Genomic DNA, 20333 nt, shown 5'->3' with positions numbered 1-20333 from the left:
AAAGGGGTAGAAAATTATTTATAAAATAAGTTTAGGGGGGTAATGGAACCTTAGTATAGTATAAGTGTGTCTCTGAGATTTCGGGCATAGGTTGAGGGTACTTGTGCATTTTCTCTAAAATTTATTTCAAGAACAAAATATCCTTGTCATATATACATATTTACCAATATATCTCTTTTACTTGTTTATTTTTGTTGTGAATTTTTTGTATGTAGTGATTTTATTTGTGGAATGATTTTTAAATTTAGTTTGCTTGTTATTTTTAATTATATTTATATTATCATGTTAATATCATATCGATAGTTAATTTATTTTTTATTCATTTATGTATAATATTGATTGAAAATTTGAATAGGTACATTTTAATTTAATAACAAAAAATAACGAGACATTTTATAACAGATATTTAAAATATTTTATCTCTATAAAATAATCTAATATTAAAAGTGTATTGATACTTACTCTTTTTCGTAAATTGACTTTAAAAGTACTTCTAAAAAAGATTAGTCAAACATAATTTGCTTATTAAAAAAAATATTCAAATGAGTTAGCCAAACACAAATTACTTTTTTTCAAAAGTACTTTTTTGAAAAACTATTTTGAAAAAGTGCTTCTAAAATTAAGCAGTTTTTAACAGTAATGCAAAACAGGCTCTTAGCCAACTAATCAAGAATCATAGAAAATTTTCTTTTCATCTAGATTTTCCTTCTGAGATTGATTTTTTCTCTGCTTTATATTTTTTTTTTCCCACCAGTTCAAGGCATCTTTGTAAGAAACTTATGTGTTATTATTGAACCATTCCTTTTCAATCCTGATAATTATCACAAAATATTGAATCTTCATTCTAATCTATATAGTCTTCCACTTCGAGTCAAACAATAAGCTGGTCTATACCCCAATCTATATGAACTATCTTTTTAAGGCATAATGCATAAATATGCTCTTTAACTTGACCTCGTTTTATATTATGTCCTCCAACTTTGAGTGTGCACAAGTAGACACTTATACTTGTATAAAATTGAACAAAATAGACACACACGTCCTACGTGACATCCTACAGTGCAATTTGCATCCAATATGGTGGCCTACGTGTATTATGTCTCATAGGACCCATATGTCTGCTTGTTCAACTTTATACAAGTTTAAGTGTCTACGCCTGCACATCCAAAGTCGAAAGGCATAAATGTGAAATGCAATCAAGTTAAAAGACACGTTTATATATTATGTCTTTTCTTAATAATAAAAAAAATTGACTTCTCAAAAAATTTGGCCACACATATAAACATAATAAGTGAATATTAGAAAATAAGATAATCATTGATTGAACCAAAGAATTTTAATAAGAGCATTTTGAAAAAAATGCAAAAATGCTACACCTAAAAGTCAAGGGAATTTAACCGTTCATATAAACACAAAAGAAAATTTTGCCCACTTGTATAATATGATTTTCAAACAAAGTGGATTTAGGGTGTATTTGGTATTTTTGATGGAAAATATTTTTTTTGAAAAATATTCTTTAGAAAATAAGTTGTATTCAGTAGGTAAGTAAAATTTATTATCCAAAAACTATTTCTATGTAATTTAGATAAATATTATAGATGTTGGAGTGTTGGATGGTGGGGACGAGGACTATATCGAGTGGAGATGAAGATGAGGTGTGTTAGAGGGCGGAGATGACACAATTGGGAATATCACTAGTAGACCAAGCTTGTTTCCCTTACTTTTATTAAGGAGCTCGTTTTCCTCATTTTTAAGGAGTTTGTTTTCCTAGAGAAAATATTTGACCAACCAAATATGAAAAAATTGAAAAATGTTTTTCTTCACATCGAACACGCCATTAATTTAGATCGTTTTCTACAAATAACATGTTAAATTACATGGAAAAAACACTCATTTATAAGTTACAACTTCTTCTTTTTCTTTTCAAAATTGGAAGTAGGGGATTACAATGTAAGGAGTCGATCGAGTCCACATCTATAAAGTAAAAGTTCAGGTGGTCAACCAATCGATTGAGTCCACATCTATAAAGTGAAAGTTCAGGTAATCAACCAATTAAAACTCGGAAGATCGCTATGTCGAGGGATAAAATTGTTGAAAATGAGGGCAAGTGGGCCTAGGTCAAGCAATTGTGTTTGACTTATTGTCAGGGATCCTTCTTTTCTTTTGAAAGATAATTACACCAAATATTTTGGTTGATCCCAGGCATACAGTGGTGGGTAAAAGCTAAAGTGCAATTGTCCCACAAAAAGAAAGAGATATGTAGTACACAAATGAAAACTACTAAAGCTTTTCATTAGGGCCTACACCACTAATATGGTTTATATGGTGCAAATATCATTTTATTCACTATTTGGTCCTGTTTTTAAAATAGGGAAAAGGGTCTGATATACCCCTCAATTTTGCTACTTGGAGTTGATATGCTCCTTGTTATGAAAGTGGCTCATATATATTCTTATCGTTATACAAACGGCTCACATATACCCCTACCGTTATAAAATGAGCTCACATATACCCTTCATTTAACGGAAGTGAAAAAATTAGTTTTAAATTCATATTTTTGACTTTTGATTTTTTTTTAAAAATGATTTAGGGGTATATATGATTTTTCTAGTAAATTTCAAGGTATATTTTAATTTTTTCGGACATAAATTATTTTTTGACTTCTTGATTATCATTATTTGAGTTTCTTATTCTTATTTTATTTTTTCTTTCATTCCTTAGTATAATAAAGGAAAAAATTTAAAACTATTTTTTGTGGCTATATTATAATTTAAAATTATTTTTTTTGGATATATTGTAATTTAGTTTTTGTATTTGAAGAAAAATATTGGGTCATCTATAATAAATTTTACAGGAATATTAGCAAAACTTAAATAAATTTGACCATCAAAATAATAAATCTAAATTAGTCATTGAAACAAAAAAAAAGTTAAAAAAATAATATATGTTTGAGGAGGATTAAATATACCCATATGGGATTATATTTTTTTTTAAATAATAAAAAAAATTAAATTAAAATTAATTTTTTCACTTCCGTTAGAGGAAAAGGGTATATGTGAACCATTTGTATAACAATAGAGGTATATATGAGCCACTTTTATAACGAGGGGTATATCAGCTCTAAATGACAAAGTTGAGGGTATATCAGACCCTTTTCCCTTTAAAATATATAAATTGTCCTAAAATAAACTTGCAAATAATATTGTCTTCTTCTTATAATTTTATTTTTTTCGTAATTGTAAGGGCTAAGAAATAAGTGAAAATTTATAGGGCAATTTTCATTAAGTACATTAGTATATGCGTTAGTTATTTAATATAACGATAGTTTCAATAATTACATCTTGTCAGAGTTTGCTTCCAGATACACGACATTGAACGAATGTATCTTGCTTCTCGCCTCTCTCCCTCTCTTATTCATGTGCTTCTTTGTATATGTAATATATAGTGTATTGTGTATCACAATATATATATATATATATATCAATTATGCACTAATGTATCCAATGTATTTGTGCATGTTAATTTCATCATGCGTGTGCGGTATCAAATATCTAGTGAATCCACTATCAATTTCATGTATTCAGTAATACAATTATTTATCTAGTGTATTTGCGCATGTCAATTTCATCCAGTGTGTTCGATATCAAATATCTAATGTATGCACTATCAACTATCGATTTCATGTATGCAATGTATTTGTACATAATTACATATTGATTCTAAAAGTGCAATGGTGTATCCAATGTATTTGTGATATATGTAGTGCATCTATGCTTAAGTACATCAAACTAATATAAAAAATACATATATTTGATATCAAATTTGTGATTTATACAATATATTTGTGTATAGATACATTTTTAGAAAAGAAAAAAAAGATAAAAGAAGAATAAAGACATAGTTATCCAAATACTTATATTTGTGCATAGATGCTTATATCTGGTGTAATTATGACTTAATAGTGGTCCTTCAATGACTATGGTATCAATTACTTACCCATTATAAATTCAAATTCAAATTAAATAATGTGTGATTATGTAATCATTTTAAAGTAATTTGATAATTATACTAAAGATATCTGCTTATTTATGTAATTTTTTCAAAAATCTTTATCAAGAAAATTGGAGTCAATTTTGAATTTTTCAGTTAGTGAATGAGGAGTATTAAGAAGGTGCTTGGATTGGTTTAAAAGTTGGTCAAATCTATTTTTAAGTCAATTTTTGACTTTTGGAAATGTTTGATAAATATAAAAATAACTTAAAATAAGTCAAAAATGACTTGAAATAAGTTTAAAATAAATTTAAAAAAAGTCAAAAACTAAAAGTACCTCTACCTACTTTTTATTTTTGACTTAGAAGCTACTTTTATGAAAGTGAATATATGCCACTAGTATAAACATATATTTTAAATTTTAAATTCCACTATATATAGTTAGCTAAGGAAATAAATATGATTGGTTGGCCAAAATATTTTGAAAAATATTTTCTCTAAAAATATAAGTAAAATGACTTTTCCTGAAAGTGAAAAAAACAAGTTTCATAAATAACATTGCGAGTTCATTATTTCGTTTCCATGCACCCGTTAAACATCCCACTCCCTGTCACCCCAATCCCCTCCATATTCTCATAATTTTTTATTCGATTATATATAAAAAAAATTAGAATTAACATTTTTTAATTGCTTATTTATCAACAATAAGAAAAAAGTCCACTTGTTTTTCGAAAATACATTTTTCTTCATAAAGAACCGGTTTGCCAAAGTTTTGGATGCAGCACATTGGCTCAGTTCGTTTGGAGGGTGGTTATCCACACAAATGACCCGAAATTAATTTTCCTCAGTGTCTTCTGAATCGAGTATGTCGCATAGGGCTTACCTAGTGCGGTTTACATACAATACTCACCCAAAGGGCAGAGACCGTAGCAAAAGGAAAGGCGTGCAGCAAAGTATCCTTTTTACTTCCACAGAGGGATAGTCGACTGGTCGAATATTTTTTTAAAAATACTTTTAATTTTTTTCATTTTTGTTGATCAAAATATATGTTGGAAACAAGTTATTTAAAAATCAGAAAAATTATTATCTAACAAAAGTAGACAAGTTTTATAAGTAACCTTTCAAGTTCATTGTCTATTCTACCGTCAAACCCCCAACTTCCACATCCTCCATCGTAGAATTTTTCTAAATTACATATAAATATATGTTATTGCTTATTATCAAACATCAGAACATAAGTAAGAAACTTATTTATTTTCGGGGATAATGTTTTCCATCCAAAGCACACCCTATCGTGTTGATTAAGCGCTTGCAATTTTCTCAAAAAACACTTTTTTAAAGTGAAAAATACTCGACTAATACTTTTCCTTCTCTTTTTCTTTAAAAATGTACTCTGCAACGAATAATCTATCATTAAGATGCTTGTACTTCTTCAAAAAAGCTTCTAACCTTCAGTGGTTAAAGTAAAGACGTATCCAAAGCTTATATATGTCAACAAGTGCAAATTTCAGTATAAAAATATACAATAAAAAATTTAAAAAATAATAATTATATATATATATATATATGTAATTTTTTGTCGAGGGGGTTCTAGTGAGCATCCTCGCCCCATCCTAGATCCACGCTTGCATATATGTAGTTCAAGTCCAATTCATTGATGCAGTTGAGAAGCTAGAGTTTTCGACTGAATCTATTATTTTCGATTCAAACATGTAACATAAATTTCAAAAAGGTATATATATGTATTTTGTATACAAATAAAATTTCGCATTGTGCTATTGAAAAGATTGGGAAGCTACATGTAAGCTGTAGAGATACTCTTAATGTATCATGAGGCCTTTTGGGGGCAATCACATACGAATTGGACTCAAAACAAACAATATAACTCATATTTAAAAAAAATCTTTAAACTGACTTAACACAACAATTATTATTAGAGCTAATGGTTTTGGAGACAAGAATGAAGATGTTTGCATGAGGTATGGTTTACTACTTTTATCATGTCAAAGATAGCTTAAAGCGGTACGTACATGCAAAAGAAGAAATTAGCTCTAGGGTTTGGTGACTATAAATGCTCGACTATGTGGGTGACACATAGTGAATTTCAAATAATGATATATAGATCACGATGATAGGCCTCACCACATGAAACTTAGTTTGAAGGAAAGATCTTTTGGATCATGGTGATGGCCGATGGGAATGTTGTGTACAAATAAAATTTCATATTGAGTAATTGAAAAAATCAAGAAGCTACATAAGGTGTAAAACTCTTTGAGAAAAATCATGCGTACTTAATCTAAAATGAACAATATCACATCATATTAAGAGTATATTTAGACTGACTTAATTAATTCAACGGCCAACATATAGTCATCTTTACACCGACTACTTTCTCATATCTGATCTACACAACCCCATGTATCTTTCTACCCCCAAAACAACACTAACAACTCATGTACCAAATATTAAAGGGAAACATGACAAATATACCCCGAACTATCATAAATGGTATGCAGATACCCTCCGTCATACTTTTAGGACATTGGTGTCCCTGCCATCCAAAAACTAGAACATATATACCCTTTATACTAACCGACATACACGTGTCATAATCTTATCCACCGATCCGATATTTATTAAATATCAGATCGACTAATAAGATTGTGCCACGTGTCCCTTTTTAGTCTTGCGTTAGAGTGAAGGGTATATATGCTCTAGTTTTTGGACGGCAGGGGAACCAATGTCCCAAAAGTATGACGAAGAGTATCGACATACCATTTACGACATACCATTTACGATAGTTTGAGGTTATATTTGTCCTTTTCCCCAATATTAAATAAAGTTTGAAAAATTGGACGATATGTCACTGTTCATCTCATTCTTTATTCCAATTTAGACACTGTACATACTACATAGCTTAATGCAAAACAAGATAAATTGTCGGGGCATAATTGTTACATACAAAATGACAAACCCCATAAGGTTATTTAATTCAGAATTATACTTATATTGTGTCTCTTATTTATTTTTTTGTCTCAAGTATTCTCAACATCAAGAACTCTTACATGTTTTTTTTAGGATCAATACAAAAAAATATTTCTGAACAAAGCTGTGTGATTTTTGTACTAGTAAAATTTAGGCGTGCTATAAGAAACGTCATTATCTTTCTTTTCTTTTTTCTTTTCTTTTTCAGATCTTTTTAATTCTTTTGCTTTTATCATCTTCTAATATCTGAAAACTATTATAGCAAACTGTGTTAAAAAAAAAAAAAACTTTTGAAATTTTAAAAAAGAGTTGGGGACCATTATACAATCTCTAGCTATATTTGTGAGGATTTAAAAGAAGATCCCTTTATTCGCTTTGTCTGAAAACTCCAATGATCAACCACTACTCTCCTTTCACTTTCATTTTCTCATTGGGATTGATGTTTGCATTTTGTAACTCCAATAGGGTATGAGTTTAAAATTTCAATAGACTTGATATGATCAAACAACAAATATGTGTTCGATAAAAAGTGATCTCAGAATTTGAAGTTTATAAATCAAAGAATGGTAACTTAGCTTTTGAAATGTAACTTTGAGATGATAATATAATATTAATTGAATAACCCTTCAAAACTTTGTTCAATGGATTGTTCAACAAATATATAAAGTTTGGATTAGATAGTTGTATATAGAATTAGCCAGATCGTCTGAAGCATGAACAGAATCGCCTTTGTTCTGAAGGCCTAGCGAGTTCAAGACTTAAGCGAGCTGATTTAAGATCAAATTCTAAAACGATATCTTAGGTTGTGGTCTAGTAGTCAATGAAATAGGTTGAGTTATCACGATATCTCACGTTCAATACTAGGTATTTTCTTTCATCTATCCTAACACAACCTTAGAAGATAGAATTACATAATACAGTTGCTAATGAAAGATAATAGATATAGAGTTTATGTTAGCTGCTAAGTGCTAATTCGGTGCCTTCTTTACGACTTTCGACCAAATTAAAGCACCGTATTTTTTTTATATATATTTAATACAATACAAATACAAATGGGTTGAGTAACGGATAACCTGGCTAGCTAATATGATTTTAAATGAAAAAAATCTAGTCACTTCCATATCTAATGAATATAAATTATTTGGAGCCAAAGTTGCATCTTTTGAAATCCCTCAGTGGCGCCGTCTCTGTATTTTTTGGATCATATTTTATCCAAAAAAAAATTAATAGTACGTAGCTTCTATATCATATAATCCATATTTAAATAAATCAGCTATCCACCTTGTTTTTCATTGGACAAGTGGACAGATACTAACTTGTGCTGGTTTTCTATTGATGTGTCTTTTTTGAACAGCCAATGTAAGGGAGCTGATTTAAGATCAAATTTTAAAACAAATCATTGTCACACTCAGTGGCGCGGACAAGGATTTTCATTAAGGGGTATCAATGATTATAGTAAAAAAATAATTATAAAGCTAGTAGGGCATAACACGCAAGCTCAAGGAATTCTCGCAACCCTTTAACTACTAGATTAACCCATCAACTTATGTCGAGAGATGTCAATAATTGTATATATATATTTATTAAACCAAAATTTGATCTCTCCAACGAAGCGGTGCCACTTAACACCCCTTGGGCAAGGATGGCTCCACCCCTGGTCACGTACACTACCTAACCGTATATGAGATTTCCACCTCATATAGCTTCTCGTTCAATTCATTTGCTTACTAATTTTTCTCATTTGCCTATATGCACAATGTACCAACCCAAAATTGTCAAGTTTCACCTCAAATGTCATCATTTTCCTGCAGACAACAAAATTTGTAGTACATTGTTAATTCTATTTATTTCAACCATTCCATCAGAACATCTAATTTTGTTTCTGAATCCATCTGTCGTATAGGGTAGAATTAATCAGTAAGTATTTGGAATAAAAGTACAGGACGGGTTGGATTATGACTCGATTCGACTTAACTTAAAAGGATATATGAATATAACTCAAAGAAAGAAAATAAGAAATGCGCCCTCAACCACCTTCAAGATTCTATATTGAATATGTGATTTATGATAAATACTTATTCGTATCAGGCACTTAAAGCTATTGAAGTTAACCTTAACATTTAGTAAAAATACATATTTTACACATTGATTCGATATAAACGGTAAGTTTTTAACTTGATTCAATTATGAGAGTGATAAGAGTTGTTATTCCACTCTGAAATAAAGACAATCTAGAAGTCAAAAAAGACAAGGTCTATAGAATAAGTTGATCGAAATAGTACAACTATGCTCTCCAATAGGTACAAACTACAAGGCAAATATATCCCATCATTCAACTAGTGGAATAATTACCTCATCTTAGTCCTTATGTTACTGAAATGGGCAGCATGTGCCCACAAAAAGCATTCAACAAGTAATCATTATAAACTACTCTTTTCTATCCAAAAAACAAGAAAAAGATTGTTACTCCATATTTGTTGATTGATTGACAACACTCAAACGGCAAAACATTTGTAAAACTCATACAACTTGCTAACATAAAACAGTAAAATTTCATGGCACACCTTATTTAACCTATTATCAGTTTTTCCAAAATATTTAACTGGTAGTCATGTGCGAAGCTAGTGGTCGATAGCCGGACCTCCTTGTATATACACATCTCTTTGATTTCTTCGTGTATTTTTTTCTTAAAATTTGAATGCTCTAAGCAAATACTGGTAGCCAGTCTAGGCCTTCAGACAAAATGCTCCTTAGTTGTTGTACAATAGTGTGTTTGAAATTTATTGTATATCAGTTCAAGTATAATGCTTAAAGAAGTGAATCTTGAAATTAGAATATAAAAAGTGAGTTTAGATCAAGTAGGTGTTGTTGGAGAAAGTTTGAAAAGATTGTCAAATTGTTAGTGTTGCAACTTTAAAGAAGTGGAATGAAAAGTGAGTTTAGTAGGCGTTTGGTAATAAATTTCAAATATTTTCACTTTATTTGGACTTTAAGAAGTTGGAGTTCAAGATGGAGTCGTGTTAGGTTATATACTTTTCTCAAAGGAGAAAAGAGAACACTTTATTTGGAATTGAGATGGAATTGGAAAACAAGTTACTATTCTCAGTTTCCAACATATATGTGAAACTTCAAACATTGATAGTTCATACTTAGATATACATACTTTTAAGTTTGTCCTTGGCAAGCCAGCTCCAGACACATAATTTTTACAACTATGGTTGCATGTTTCGAAAGTTATTTCTGAAATGACTAAACTTACAACATTATATTAACTTCAGTTATGCTTTAAATAGAGGTTCCCAAAATCGACTATCTATGCACTTGCGTGGAAAACTGTATGCATGTAAACTAGCACATGTTTATACATGCGTATGAGGATGTAAGTGTAACCAAATACCGACATAACATAACTTAAAAGGAAAACGAAAAGTTCATCAAAAGGGATCAACTGAAACAATGTATAACCAACGCTGCAAAGATAGAACAATTTATTTAGGTGAGAAGTCAAGGAATTTAAACATGCAAACGCGCGTTGCAACAGAAGAAGATTGTGGTCTGATCATCCACATTCTTCTTCTGAGAAGGTTTCGGTTGACTGGTTTGCCATTTAAAGTATCTCATTTTCATATGAGCACATCTTTAAGAAATTCACTCATTGTACTTCTGGATATTCCATTATTTTTATAGTAAACGGTAACATTTAAATGTTTTACTTATTGGATCTTCTTCTTTAATCAAACATGTCACCATTATTTCAGACATGATGAAGATAACAGGGCAGTGAGCCAGTCCTAATGCAAGGTCAAAACCAGGAGAGCATTTCCGTTAAGTCAGATGTACCTGCAGTTATGCGGATGAGGCCCAAGCTTGTAAACCTCATTCACGCCTACCTTTTGGCCATCTGCAAGAAACAGAAAAAGAAAACCTATGACTAGGACACAAATTTAAGGTAGATCTCGGAGATCCAAAGTTTAGAGTGGCAAATGTATCCCAAGTACAGGTCACAAGAATTTGTTCTTAGCTTTCAACAGTCATTCTTAAGCATGGCGCAAGTTGTAGTGACTTGTTCTCTCTTCCTGAGGCACATTGAACCAGTGACACAAAACCGGGCTATTGCAGAAGTTCCAAAGGCAAAGTTCTTTGTTGCCATAGAAAGTGAAATAACTTCCTAACAGTACAAGTGCACGCCCCCTCTTTACCTGAGACGGGGAAGTTGACAGTGACACTTTGCAACCACCAGTTTAACATTATCAAGTCGGCTGGCACCTCTGTCCATATAAAGATATCCACAGAAAACCTGAATCCAAGGTAAAAATAAGAAATACACTATTATATACTGAAGTTATATGTTCATACGTGAAGCAAAAGAATGATTACTACTCACCAGTCACCTATTTGTTGGACTGTAAACCTTTACCACCATAGTATTGTTTTGTAGTTTCGCGAGAAAATTCTGCAAATGTCATCCCATCTTTCAGCCTCGACAAAAGTGGTGGAACAATCTTTTGAATATCATGACTTAATTCCTCAGGGACCTGCATAGACTGTTCAGTTCCCTTGCAACATACCCCGCACTGCTGACCACTTAAAGCTAAAAGTTCAAGCGGATAATCCAAAAGAGAGAACTGTTTGCTCCATGCTGGCTGCAAGAAGACAACAAATGTTTCCCTGCTCAAGTTTTCACCCTTTGGTGGTCTACAAACACAATGAAGTGTTGCTCGTAGCTTCCCCTTAGATAATATATCAGCTGCTTCTCCAACCTGAAGAATGAGACTCTCTGAAGGTGCCTTTACAATGAAGACCTGATTCTTTTTGGGATCAAATATATGAAGATATGTGTGCCCACCGGGCGAAGGGAATTCAAGCTTAGAAGAAACAGGTGAATCATTATTTATAGCTGCTGGTGCTTCTTGGTGAGAGGACAACAGAAACATAGGAACTGTTAAAAGAGTGAAAATACCATAATCATAATGCCACTGCTGCCACAGACCATAGTCATTTGACTGGTCTTTCGATGACTCAATTCCTTGCTGCTTCAGACTTGATTGCTCATTCTTATTGACTTTCCCATTTCTTGCTTTAGACTGTCCATTTCTTTTAGCATCTTCTCTAACAATATCATTGTCAACAGCGGAATGATAATGGATCAGACGCCCTTTAGCTGTGCCAGACTCTAGTAAGCTCTGTTGCAGCTCTTGGCCCCCAATGGCCTTATCACATATTTGTGCAAGACGAAGCCCTAAGTCCATCATGCAATATCCTAGCTCCTTAAAGGTGCAACCTAATTTCTTAAACTCATTCTGATCAACCTCTCCATCCCGATTATCAACATCTAGATCATCAACCTGACAACCACTTCTTTCATAGCATTGCTCATATTTCAATTGCATGGAAAAAGAGGAGACATCTCTATTCGGGTTCTTCAATGATACATCACTTCCCAGATTTTGTTCCTGTTGATCAATGATTATATTGAGAGTAGTGAGCAATGGAGCAAATTATACAACCTAGTTACCATCTTGTTCTTTCAAAATCAATTTTATAATGCAACAGTCACATTTCAAAAGCATCATAAAAATAGCATTTAAAACAATTACCATTCCTTCACCCTCAAACTTTAATATGGCAAAACAATTTGGGATATACAGATACATATGCTCACCAATCAAAGTGGAGTAAAGCATTTAACATTAGATACCCATTGGATCTCAAATTTTATCATGAGTAAATATATATAGCCAGCCCCAACTAATTTGAAATAGTGAACCATCCTGCTTTATGTAGCCAAATTTCATTCAAACATAGGTAAATAATAATAACAATTCATACTATAAGGCAAATATAAGGGTTCTCTAAATAGAACAACAACATACCCAATGTAGTTCCACAAGTGGAGTCTGGAGAGGATAAGTGTACGCAAACCTTACTTCTACCTCAGAGGCGAGGTTGTTTCCTATAGATCCTCGGTTCAAGACAAAATCAATCTAGAAAAATACGTAATGGAAGTACAATAGACAATAGATAGTAACAAAAACGACATATAGTAGCAGAATAGTACTACATCAAAATAATACTATAATAATAGAACTACACGAAACAACATATAGTAACAGAAATCGAAGAACAAGAAACTACAAAAGTTATTCTATGACTACTAACAAGGGCAACAAGACAATGCACTTCTACTTATTACTATTACTACTATGGACCTCCTACCTACTAACCAATGGTTTTATTTAAGAACATTTCGTTTACATAAATAATGGTAAGAGTTCTCTAATTAGAGCTTCTTTTTTAACCAAACTAAAAAGCTCACACAAGTGCCTCAATTAGTCATTACAACTTTTAAAAAAATATTTTTTATCATTGTATTCTTAGCTAAGCGTGCATTATGATTTTTGAATATTAAAGGGGAGAAAAAGGAGAGAGGTTGACCTTAAGAAGGCGCTTGCGATCATCATTATTGAGAAGAGCGAGTTTTCGAGCTAAAGGAAGAAGAGTTCGCCGGAGATTGGAAGCTTCTGGAACGCCGGTGATGGCGAGAAGTCCTGGTCCCTCTGGCCCTAGGTTTTCCATTACACTTCTGGTGACTGATTCCAGACGCTGAATTTCTTCTATAAATTCATCTGATAAAGATTTGTCTGAAGAGAGTTGCAGCAAATCGGAATAATGAAGCTCGTACAATTCTACTACTTCCATTTCTTTTTCTTTCTTTGTTGCTATGGTCTATGGCAATGCTGCAATTTCGACGTCGTAAATTATGTATATATATAGTCGACTAAAGTGACGTCGTTTGGTTGCAAATTTTATACTCTAATAAACAGTTATTCCCCAAGCAAATATTTCGATATAAAAGTAATTATGTCAATAGTGTTTTGAGAAATTTATAGCATGTGTCTGTAAGAATAATTTTTTTTCAATCTCACGCATGGGACTTCTCTTGCATAACAATGGCTTCAATGAAACTATCTCAAGCATTAATGCCTTGTGGATTTTAATGTGTCCAACAATCAACTCAGTGGGTCAATTCGTACTACTCTTTTTCATTTGTTTGCATTGAAGATTGAAAAAATTAGTGTGTTATGATGGAAGACCCGAAGGAGGGTTGTGGATAGGGAGGTAAGTTCAAAGACTCCTTACATCAAACTTTTGAAAATGAGGTGCACATGAACAAGTTATTCATTCATCATCACATTTCAACAAAAACCCAGACAGTTAATTGAAAATCAATTACTCTTTCTGCTTCTCATTAACAGGTTATTTTCATGTTGTGCAGTTCTCCCTTATGCATTGTGATTCTTTTTTCTCTTTTGAAAACCCATGCATTCATTAGTTCATGTAAGCAGGAAAGATCAAAATGTAGAAGAAGGTTACACTCCATTCTCCTTGAAACTCTTTGTCAGCCATATAGCAGTTTCCCTTGGAGAAACCTTTTCTGGACCAAATGGTTTCAATAACACCATAAGCTCGTCTAGACGCTCTTGCTGCAATAGTTGCGCACTGAACTCAAGTAATCCTTCTAAGGCTTCCGCACGTTGCTGGTAAGAAGATGTGTCAAACTTCCGTGAACGAGATTCTGATGATGACCGGCTTGAGGCACCAGTTGGATAATGTTCTGAACATTCACTTCCAATATGTGCAACTCCATGAACAGGGTCAATTAAAGGTGGCTTGGGAAAGGTTCTGTCAACAACCTGTACTGTACACTTGTCTTTTGTGAATGACCAGTCACTATAGCGTGGTGATGGGGAAGACAACTGTGTCGATTTTGGTGAAGCTCTCTGGATGGGTAAAAAGGGGTCTTCTGAAGAAGCCAAGGGATCAACCATCTTGTCAATTCTTGGAGCATTCATGGAAACATCCGGAGACACCACATGGTGAATAAGACCAACATTGTGTTTGTAAGGTGATTCCAACTTCGCAGCTCCTCTTGATAAAGGAAGAGATGCTCTACGTGTTGACTTGGAAGGTTGGCTAACTAGTGTATTTGTCACTGGAAGCTGCATACGTGTGTAGATATTTAAGTCTAAATGAAAAATCCAGCCTTGAAAAACTACAGGTACTAGCTCAATAATATAGAATCGGGACAAGAATATCCAATTCCTGCCTGGAGTTATATTCATTTGTTTCGACTTATAAGCTGAAGATCTTTATGATACTATTTGATCAGAAACTTACCAGTTCACGGGTAGAGCCAGCATTGGACATCTTTAATGGTGTGCTCTGTCTCCTCTGAGGTGTGGAATTTCTATTTGAATTGAATCGCACAGTTTTGACAGCAGCCGACAACTTTGAGATAGCAGAACTTTTTACACCAAGGTCATAAGGAGCACTTTCAACAGATGGTTCTGAATAATTTTTCTTCACAGAACTCATTAGATCTTTTGTTCTCCGGGATAAACATGGAGAGTCCATTCCAGAAATACTAGGATTCAAAGCTCTATCACTGGACAATCGCCTCAGCTCTCTTTCATTAAAGACAGGAGCATTTCTGGGCTCAGACAATCTTTTTTTCTTTGCATATGTTGAATTAGAAGATTGGACTGGGAACTTGTGCTGCCTCGGGCTGTCAGAATTCAGAAGGATTTTTAAAACATAGGGCTGAAGATGGGGATGTTGGAGTAGGTCTGCAGCCTGGAACAACAGTTGAAAGAGAATTGAAGTGAAAAAAGAGTTGATGTGTCAAACAGTAAACTTCCTTTCATGAAGCTCAAATATACACTTAGAAAGTAAATAGTGAACTTTGAGGAAGTGAGGGATAAATACACTTGGCCTGAGTTCTGGATTTTTCCTTAGCATACTCTTAATAAGGCCACGGCTGACAAGGAAAAAAAAATAACTTTAGCAAAAGAATAACAAAAATATATTAATCCAGTTGTAGCACAATTTGACGAAATAAGCACAAAAATGGGTAGCCTCAAATGTGCAAAGGATAATTTACTCACAGTGCACCAGAATACACGGTGGGAAGTGGAGCAACTATACATTTGTTAATTTTATTAATGAGACCTTGCATATCCTGCATTAAAAGCATTGGAGGTTATTTAAAGTATTACAACTGATAATAAACATATCTCAGGTAAACCATCTATTGATTTCATGATGAGAAGCCGAAAATCTAATAAAAATAAAAAGAAATGAAACCCAATAGTTGATGAATGTCACAATCATAAGAAAGAACTACATCCACTAGTTAAAGGTAGAACAAAGTTATACACCATAAGTGTAAGTACAGTTGGTATCGCTTATAGATCAAGTAATGAATGGCTACTCTACCCATCAGCCCATGGAAACAGTCACAGGAGAATATCCTAAAAATGGATTTAGAAATGCAGAAAGCAACAAAATTGCTGTGGAATTTATAGCACCACCAAGATGATAAGCACAAAATGCCACGTAAGGGATCCTTGACGATGTTCTCAAGACAACTATTTTCAAGGCTACAAGCTTTTACAAGTCCACAGTTCGGCAACGTATCTTCGTTAGCTCCCAACACCCACACACTGTTAAGGAGAACTCAGTAATACCAAATCTCAGGGCCCAGCATAAGGCTTGGACTAAAATCAACACAAATAGCCTCACTTTGGAACCAGCAGGAAGCCAGAGTTGCATCTAACAGTAGCACCACTTTTAATTGGAAAGCCAATGTAAACTTATGCAACTCTAACCCCACTCAGAGTGCTTTCCTCCATTATTTCACTGCCTGCACTCAGGAGGACAGGTACTCCCATTTTCAACCAATCTACAATTGCTCTAATTGCATCCTTGAATTACCGCTCCAGCTCTCACTTCTTGCATGGAAGTGTATACCAAGTATACACCAGCAGCCCATAGGCTAAAAAATTGACATTGACAGTAAACTACTTTTTTACAAAAATATATATATGTCATCTGAGCTGCAGTATATTCCCTAAAACTGCCAGTTGCACCTATGATTTAGTAATTGATTATATAGTTCATGATAGTATTAGAAATTCATTGTCTGGAAAGTACTATTTAATGACTTACAAATGCTTTGAATGCCGGCTTGTGAGAAGTCATTTCGTATAAGCAGCAACCTGGATGTGCAAACAGTCAGCAAAACAGTGTGCATCTAAAATAAAAAGTGGTTCCGTGTGAAGCTACGCAAGCAAGGAAAGGTAAAGACTTACCCAAAGACCATATATCTGATTTGCAACCATAGGGTATATCAGCGAGAAGCTCAGGACACATATAAGTTGGAGTGCCCACCACCTGACAGTCAATATGCCTCATCACCAGACTAATCAAAACAACAAACACAAATACAGAATATTTGCAGACAAGTTACTTACAGAGGAAGCAAGATCATTGGAAGACAGTATTTTAGCAAGACCAAAATCACCTGAAAACAAATCTTTAAATAAATACTCAAAGTCAATCATACCCAACTTCAAATTATGAGGTAAGGGGATTACCTAGACGTATATCGTGCTCTTTAGTCAGAAAAATATTTGAACACTGACGCCGAAAAAGTAAAATCAGCAAACAAATCTATGAAACAGAGAAATAATAACTTTATGGAATAACATAGAAGATATATGCAACTCACCTTGACATCACGGTGAATTATATGGTTCGAATGCAAGTGATCAAGTGCCATCAACAGTTGAACTAGCCACTTACAAAGCTTCTGCTTATCAGTCAGTATTTAGAATTAGGAAATGAAATGGTCTAAATATTAGGAAGTAAATTTGGAGGCAGGAAAGTATGAATCACAAGGAAATGTAAATTCAATAACAACCTCCTCGGGGAAAAGAACACCATTCGTTCTCTTAATAGCATCTGCCCTGTAAAAGTAATGAACAGATTATTAGACGATATGTAGGCAAAAAGACATAAGTAACTAGATTCAGGCGCTCAGGCCTAAGGTCCAATATTCTGAAAACAGTTCATTTGGAAAAGGAAAGATGACTTACATATCACCAGCTTCACAATACCCAATAATAATGCACACATAGCATCCCTGAAATTGGGTATTTTCACATGGTCAATGGCATGGTAGACTGAATAAATCATTCTTCAACAGCTATATAGTACTGTGAACAACTCAAAGGTTTAGTCGTATCTAAGATAATTTATGTACCACTCCTCGTATTGGTGTATTAAGCTTAAGAATATTTGCTAAAATTGGAATTGTAGCACCAGCTTTTGCGTAGTAAAATCCTAATTAACCATTGAGTTCAATAGTTAAATCAATATATGTCTATCACCTTTAGATATGTAAATGCATATTCAAATCGAAATCACTTAAACAATAAAAATGCACAAGGGCTGAGTATTCACTTGAACAACAGTTTTAGTTCTTATATAGTTCAATGTTTAACTTAGATAGGCACCTTTTTGCCGTTCTTTACAATCTGTAAACTTCCACTTAACAATCTTTCATGCTGTTCACATTGTGAGAATCTAGAAGTAAATGACATGAGTAGACAAGTTATCACATGTACGTTGATTCCTTATATGTGTTTAAAGTGAAATTGTGAAAGGACAAGAGTAAGCACAGACCTTCTCCACCCAGGAATCTTTGTATTCCACCACAAATGGACTTCGTACTCTTGCGATCAGTTCCATCTGAAAAATAAAGAACACAGTTCAGAAATTGCACATAGAAACCTGCACCTACAGATTCCCTAGTCTTCCTCAAGAAATAGAAGGAAGAAAAAAAGAGATTAGGCAGAATGGTTCTACTCAAGTTAAAGTCTTACAAGTGCATTTAAGATAAGCAAGTATCATTGTCTTTAACAAAAATGATGATTACTTCACTTTATTAACAAAAGCGTTTTCATTGCTTTGTGGCCTTTATCAAATCAATGAGTTCGATAAATGTTTGATTAACCCAAATGCACACATAACCTTCATTCTATCAGGTAACAATGTGCAATTCATTGCATAACTTCTTAACAATTTAAGAACATAATAGTGAATCCTATAGTGCTTCTGACATTTCTTATCTAGATGCCAAGATATGCAGATGTCTTCAGACTCTTCATGAGATACCTAGAAAAAAAAAATGTAACTACCCTGTTCATTCTCTCAGATCGCAAAGAAAGTTGATAAAAGGCTAACCTCCTGATGGGCAGATCTGCGTGTTCTCTCTGTCTGGCGAGCCAAGCGAATTTTTTTCATAACATATCTTTAGGAACAGAAGAAAATAAAAAAGAACAGTCAGAAATAAAAAATAAACTGAATAACACAATAATGAAATAATTCATGACATAAACTGAATACAGTAACAAAGAACAAAGTATAACAGATGGACTTAGAAAAGGTTGCACATCTCCTTACTTCTTCTTTTCTTGTTTATGCCTTACAAGTAGTGCAGAGCCAAAGGAACCTTTCCCAATCTGCTCCAAAATCTCATAATTTTCCATCTTATGATCTATAAGAACACTTTTGCTTTATCAAACCAATTTCAATCCAGATACAATTTTTTCACAGTTGAACTATCATAGCAAACCTGCAAACATCCTGTACATCAAAAGGAAATATTAAAATTATTTTGAAAACATAGGAATTAGCAACACCTCTTTAGTCCAGAATTTTTTTTCATTGGTCATTACAGGTTGAAACATCTTGTATATCTAGATACAATTCAACTTTCATACACCATTTGAAAATATAGGACATTTCTAAACCCTACACAGCCTCCCATTCCCGGCTTTCTTTCAACCAGGCAGGAAGAATCTACTACTGTAAATAATTAGTAAAACCTATCCTGAGGACACACATTGATACTAAATTAGTCAATTCACACACACAACTAATCAACGAAGAATTCTAATCAGCAGTATGAGTTATTCAAAGTAAATCAATAAATTCCTTCAAAAGCCACAATGTTTTTGATCCTTGAGTAAATTATCTACACACAAACCGTAATCCAATTACTTCTATGCCTTGTATACTACTATTTCACAAGCTATACAAACTCTTAAACCCTCAATTATAGACACCTGCAATTAAATCACGGAAAGCGGGGAATCGCCGCTCCATTTCAAAAACTTCAAAACAAATACTAAACCTAATCGAATATCAAAAATGCCTGGAACAACAACAATTTGCAGCACATAAAAAAAGGAAAAAATACAATACCTACCGTTACAGAAACCGATAAACACAGAAAATTCAAAATGTACCAAATGTTTTGCTCAATTACGTACCTGAAACTGATGAAGAAATGGAGAAGAGAGTTAATGCAGGTTACAATGTAGAGATGAAGACCAGTTGTTGAATTAATTAATTTTATTTATGGAGTGAACAGAGAAAAGGAAGAAAATGGAGAGAGCGGTAAAAGAATTGTAAACAAAGCAAAAGCGATGATGCGTCCGCTTTCAAATGAC

At 33.2% G+C, this 20333-nt stretch overlaps 2 protein-coding genes across 2 annotated transcripts; both read right to left on the bottom strand.

Annotated features, from left to right (window-relative positions):
- Positions 1 to 10636: 10636 nt before the first annotated feature.
- On the bottom strand, positions 10637 to 13872 carry LOC102597865 (uncharacterized). Its single transcript, XM_006349649.2, has 3 exons — positions 13411 to 13872; positions 11360 to 12428; positions 10637 to 11272 (listed from the first exon to the last, which is right to left on the bottom strand). Exons 1-2 carry the CDS (start codon positions 13672 to 13674, stop codon positions 11367 to 11369), a joined length of 1326 nt encoding a protein of 441 aa, XP_006349711.1. The 5' UTR covers positions 13675 to 13872; the 3' UTR covers positions 10637 to 11272; positions 11360 to 11366.
- A 223-nt stretch (positions 13873 to 14095) lies between these two features.
- LOC102597551 (serine/threonine-protein kinase Nek2) lies at positions 14096 to 20333 on the bottom strand. The gene is made up of 15 exons (XM_006349648.2): positions 20154 to 20333; positions 19282 to 19464; positions 19063 to 19129; positions 18502 to 18567; positions 17913 to 17959; positions 17738 to 17783; positions 17546 to 17626; positions 17412 to 17454; positions 17289 to 17338; positions 17127 to 17208; positions 16984 to 17033; positions 15921 to 15994; positions 15742 to 15793; positions 15154 to 15609; positions 14096 to 14975 (listed from the first exon to the last, which is right to left on the bottom strand). Exons 2-15 carry the CDS (start codon positions 19365 to 19367, stop codon positions 14346 to 14348), a joined length of 1830 nt encoding a protein of 609 aa, XP_006349710.1. The 5' UTR covers positions 19368 to 19464; positions 20154 to 20333; the 3' UTR covers positions 14096 to 14345.

The sequence above is a fragment of the Solanum tuberosum genome, unplaced genomic scaffold, assembly GCF_000226075.1.
Source record: "Solanum tuberosum cultivar DM 1-3 516 R44 unplaced genomic scaffold, SolTub_3.0 scf00110, whole genome shotgun sequence".
Classification (NCBI taxonomy): Eukaryota; Viridiplantae; Streptophyta; class Magnoliopsida; order Solanales; family Solanaceae; genus Solanum; species Solanum tuberosum.
This window is presented reverse-complemented; position numbering and strand designations above follow the sequence as displayed.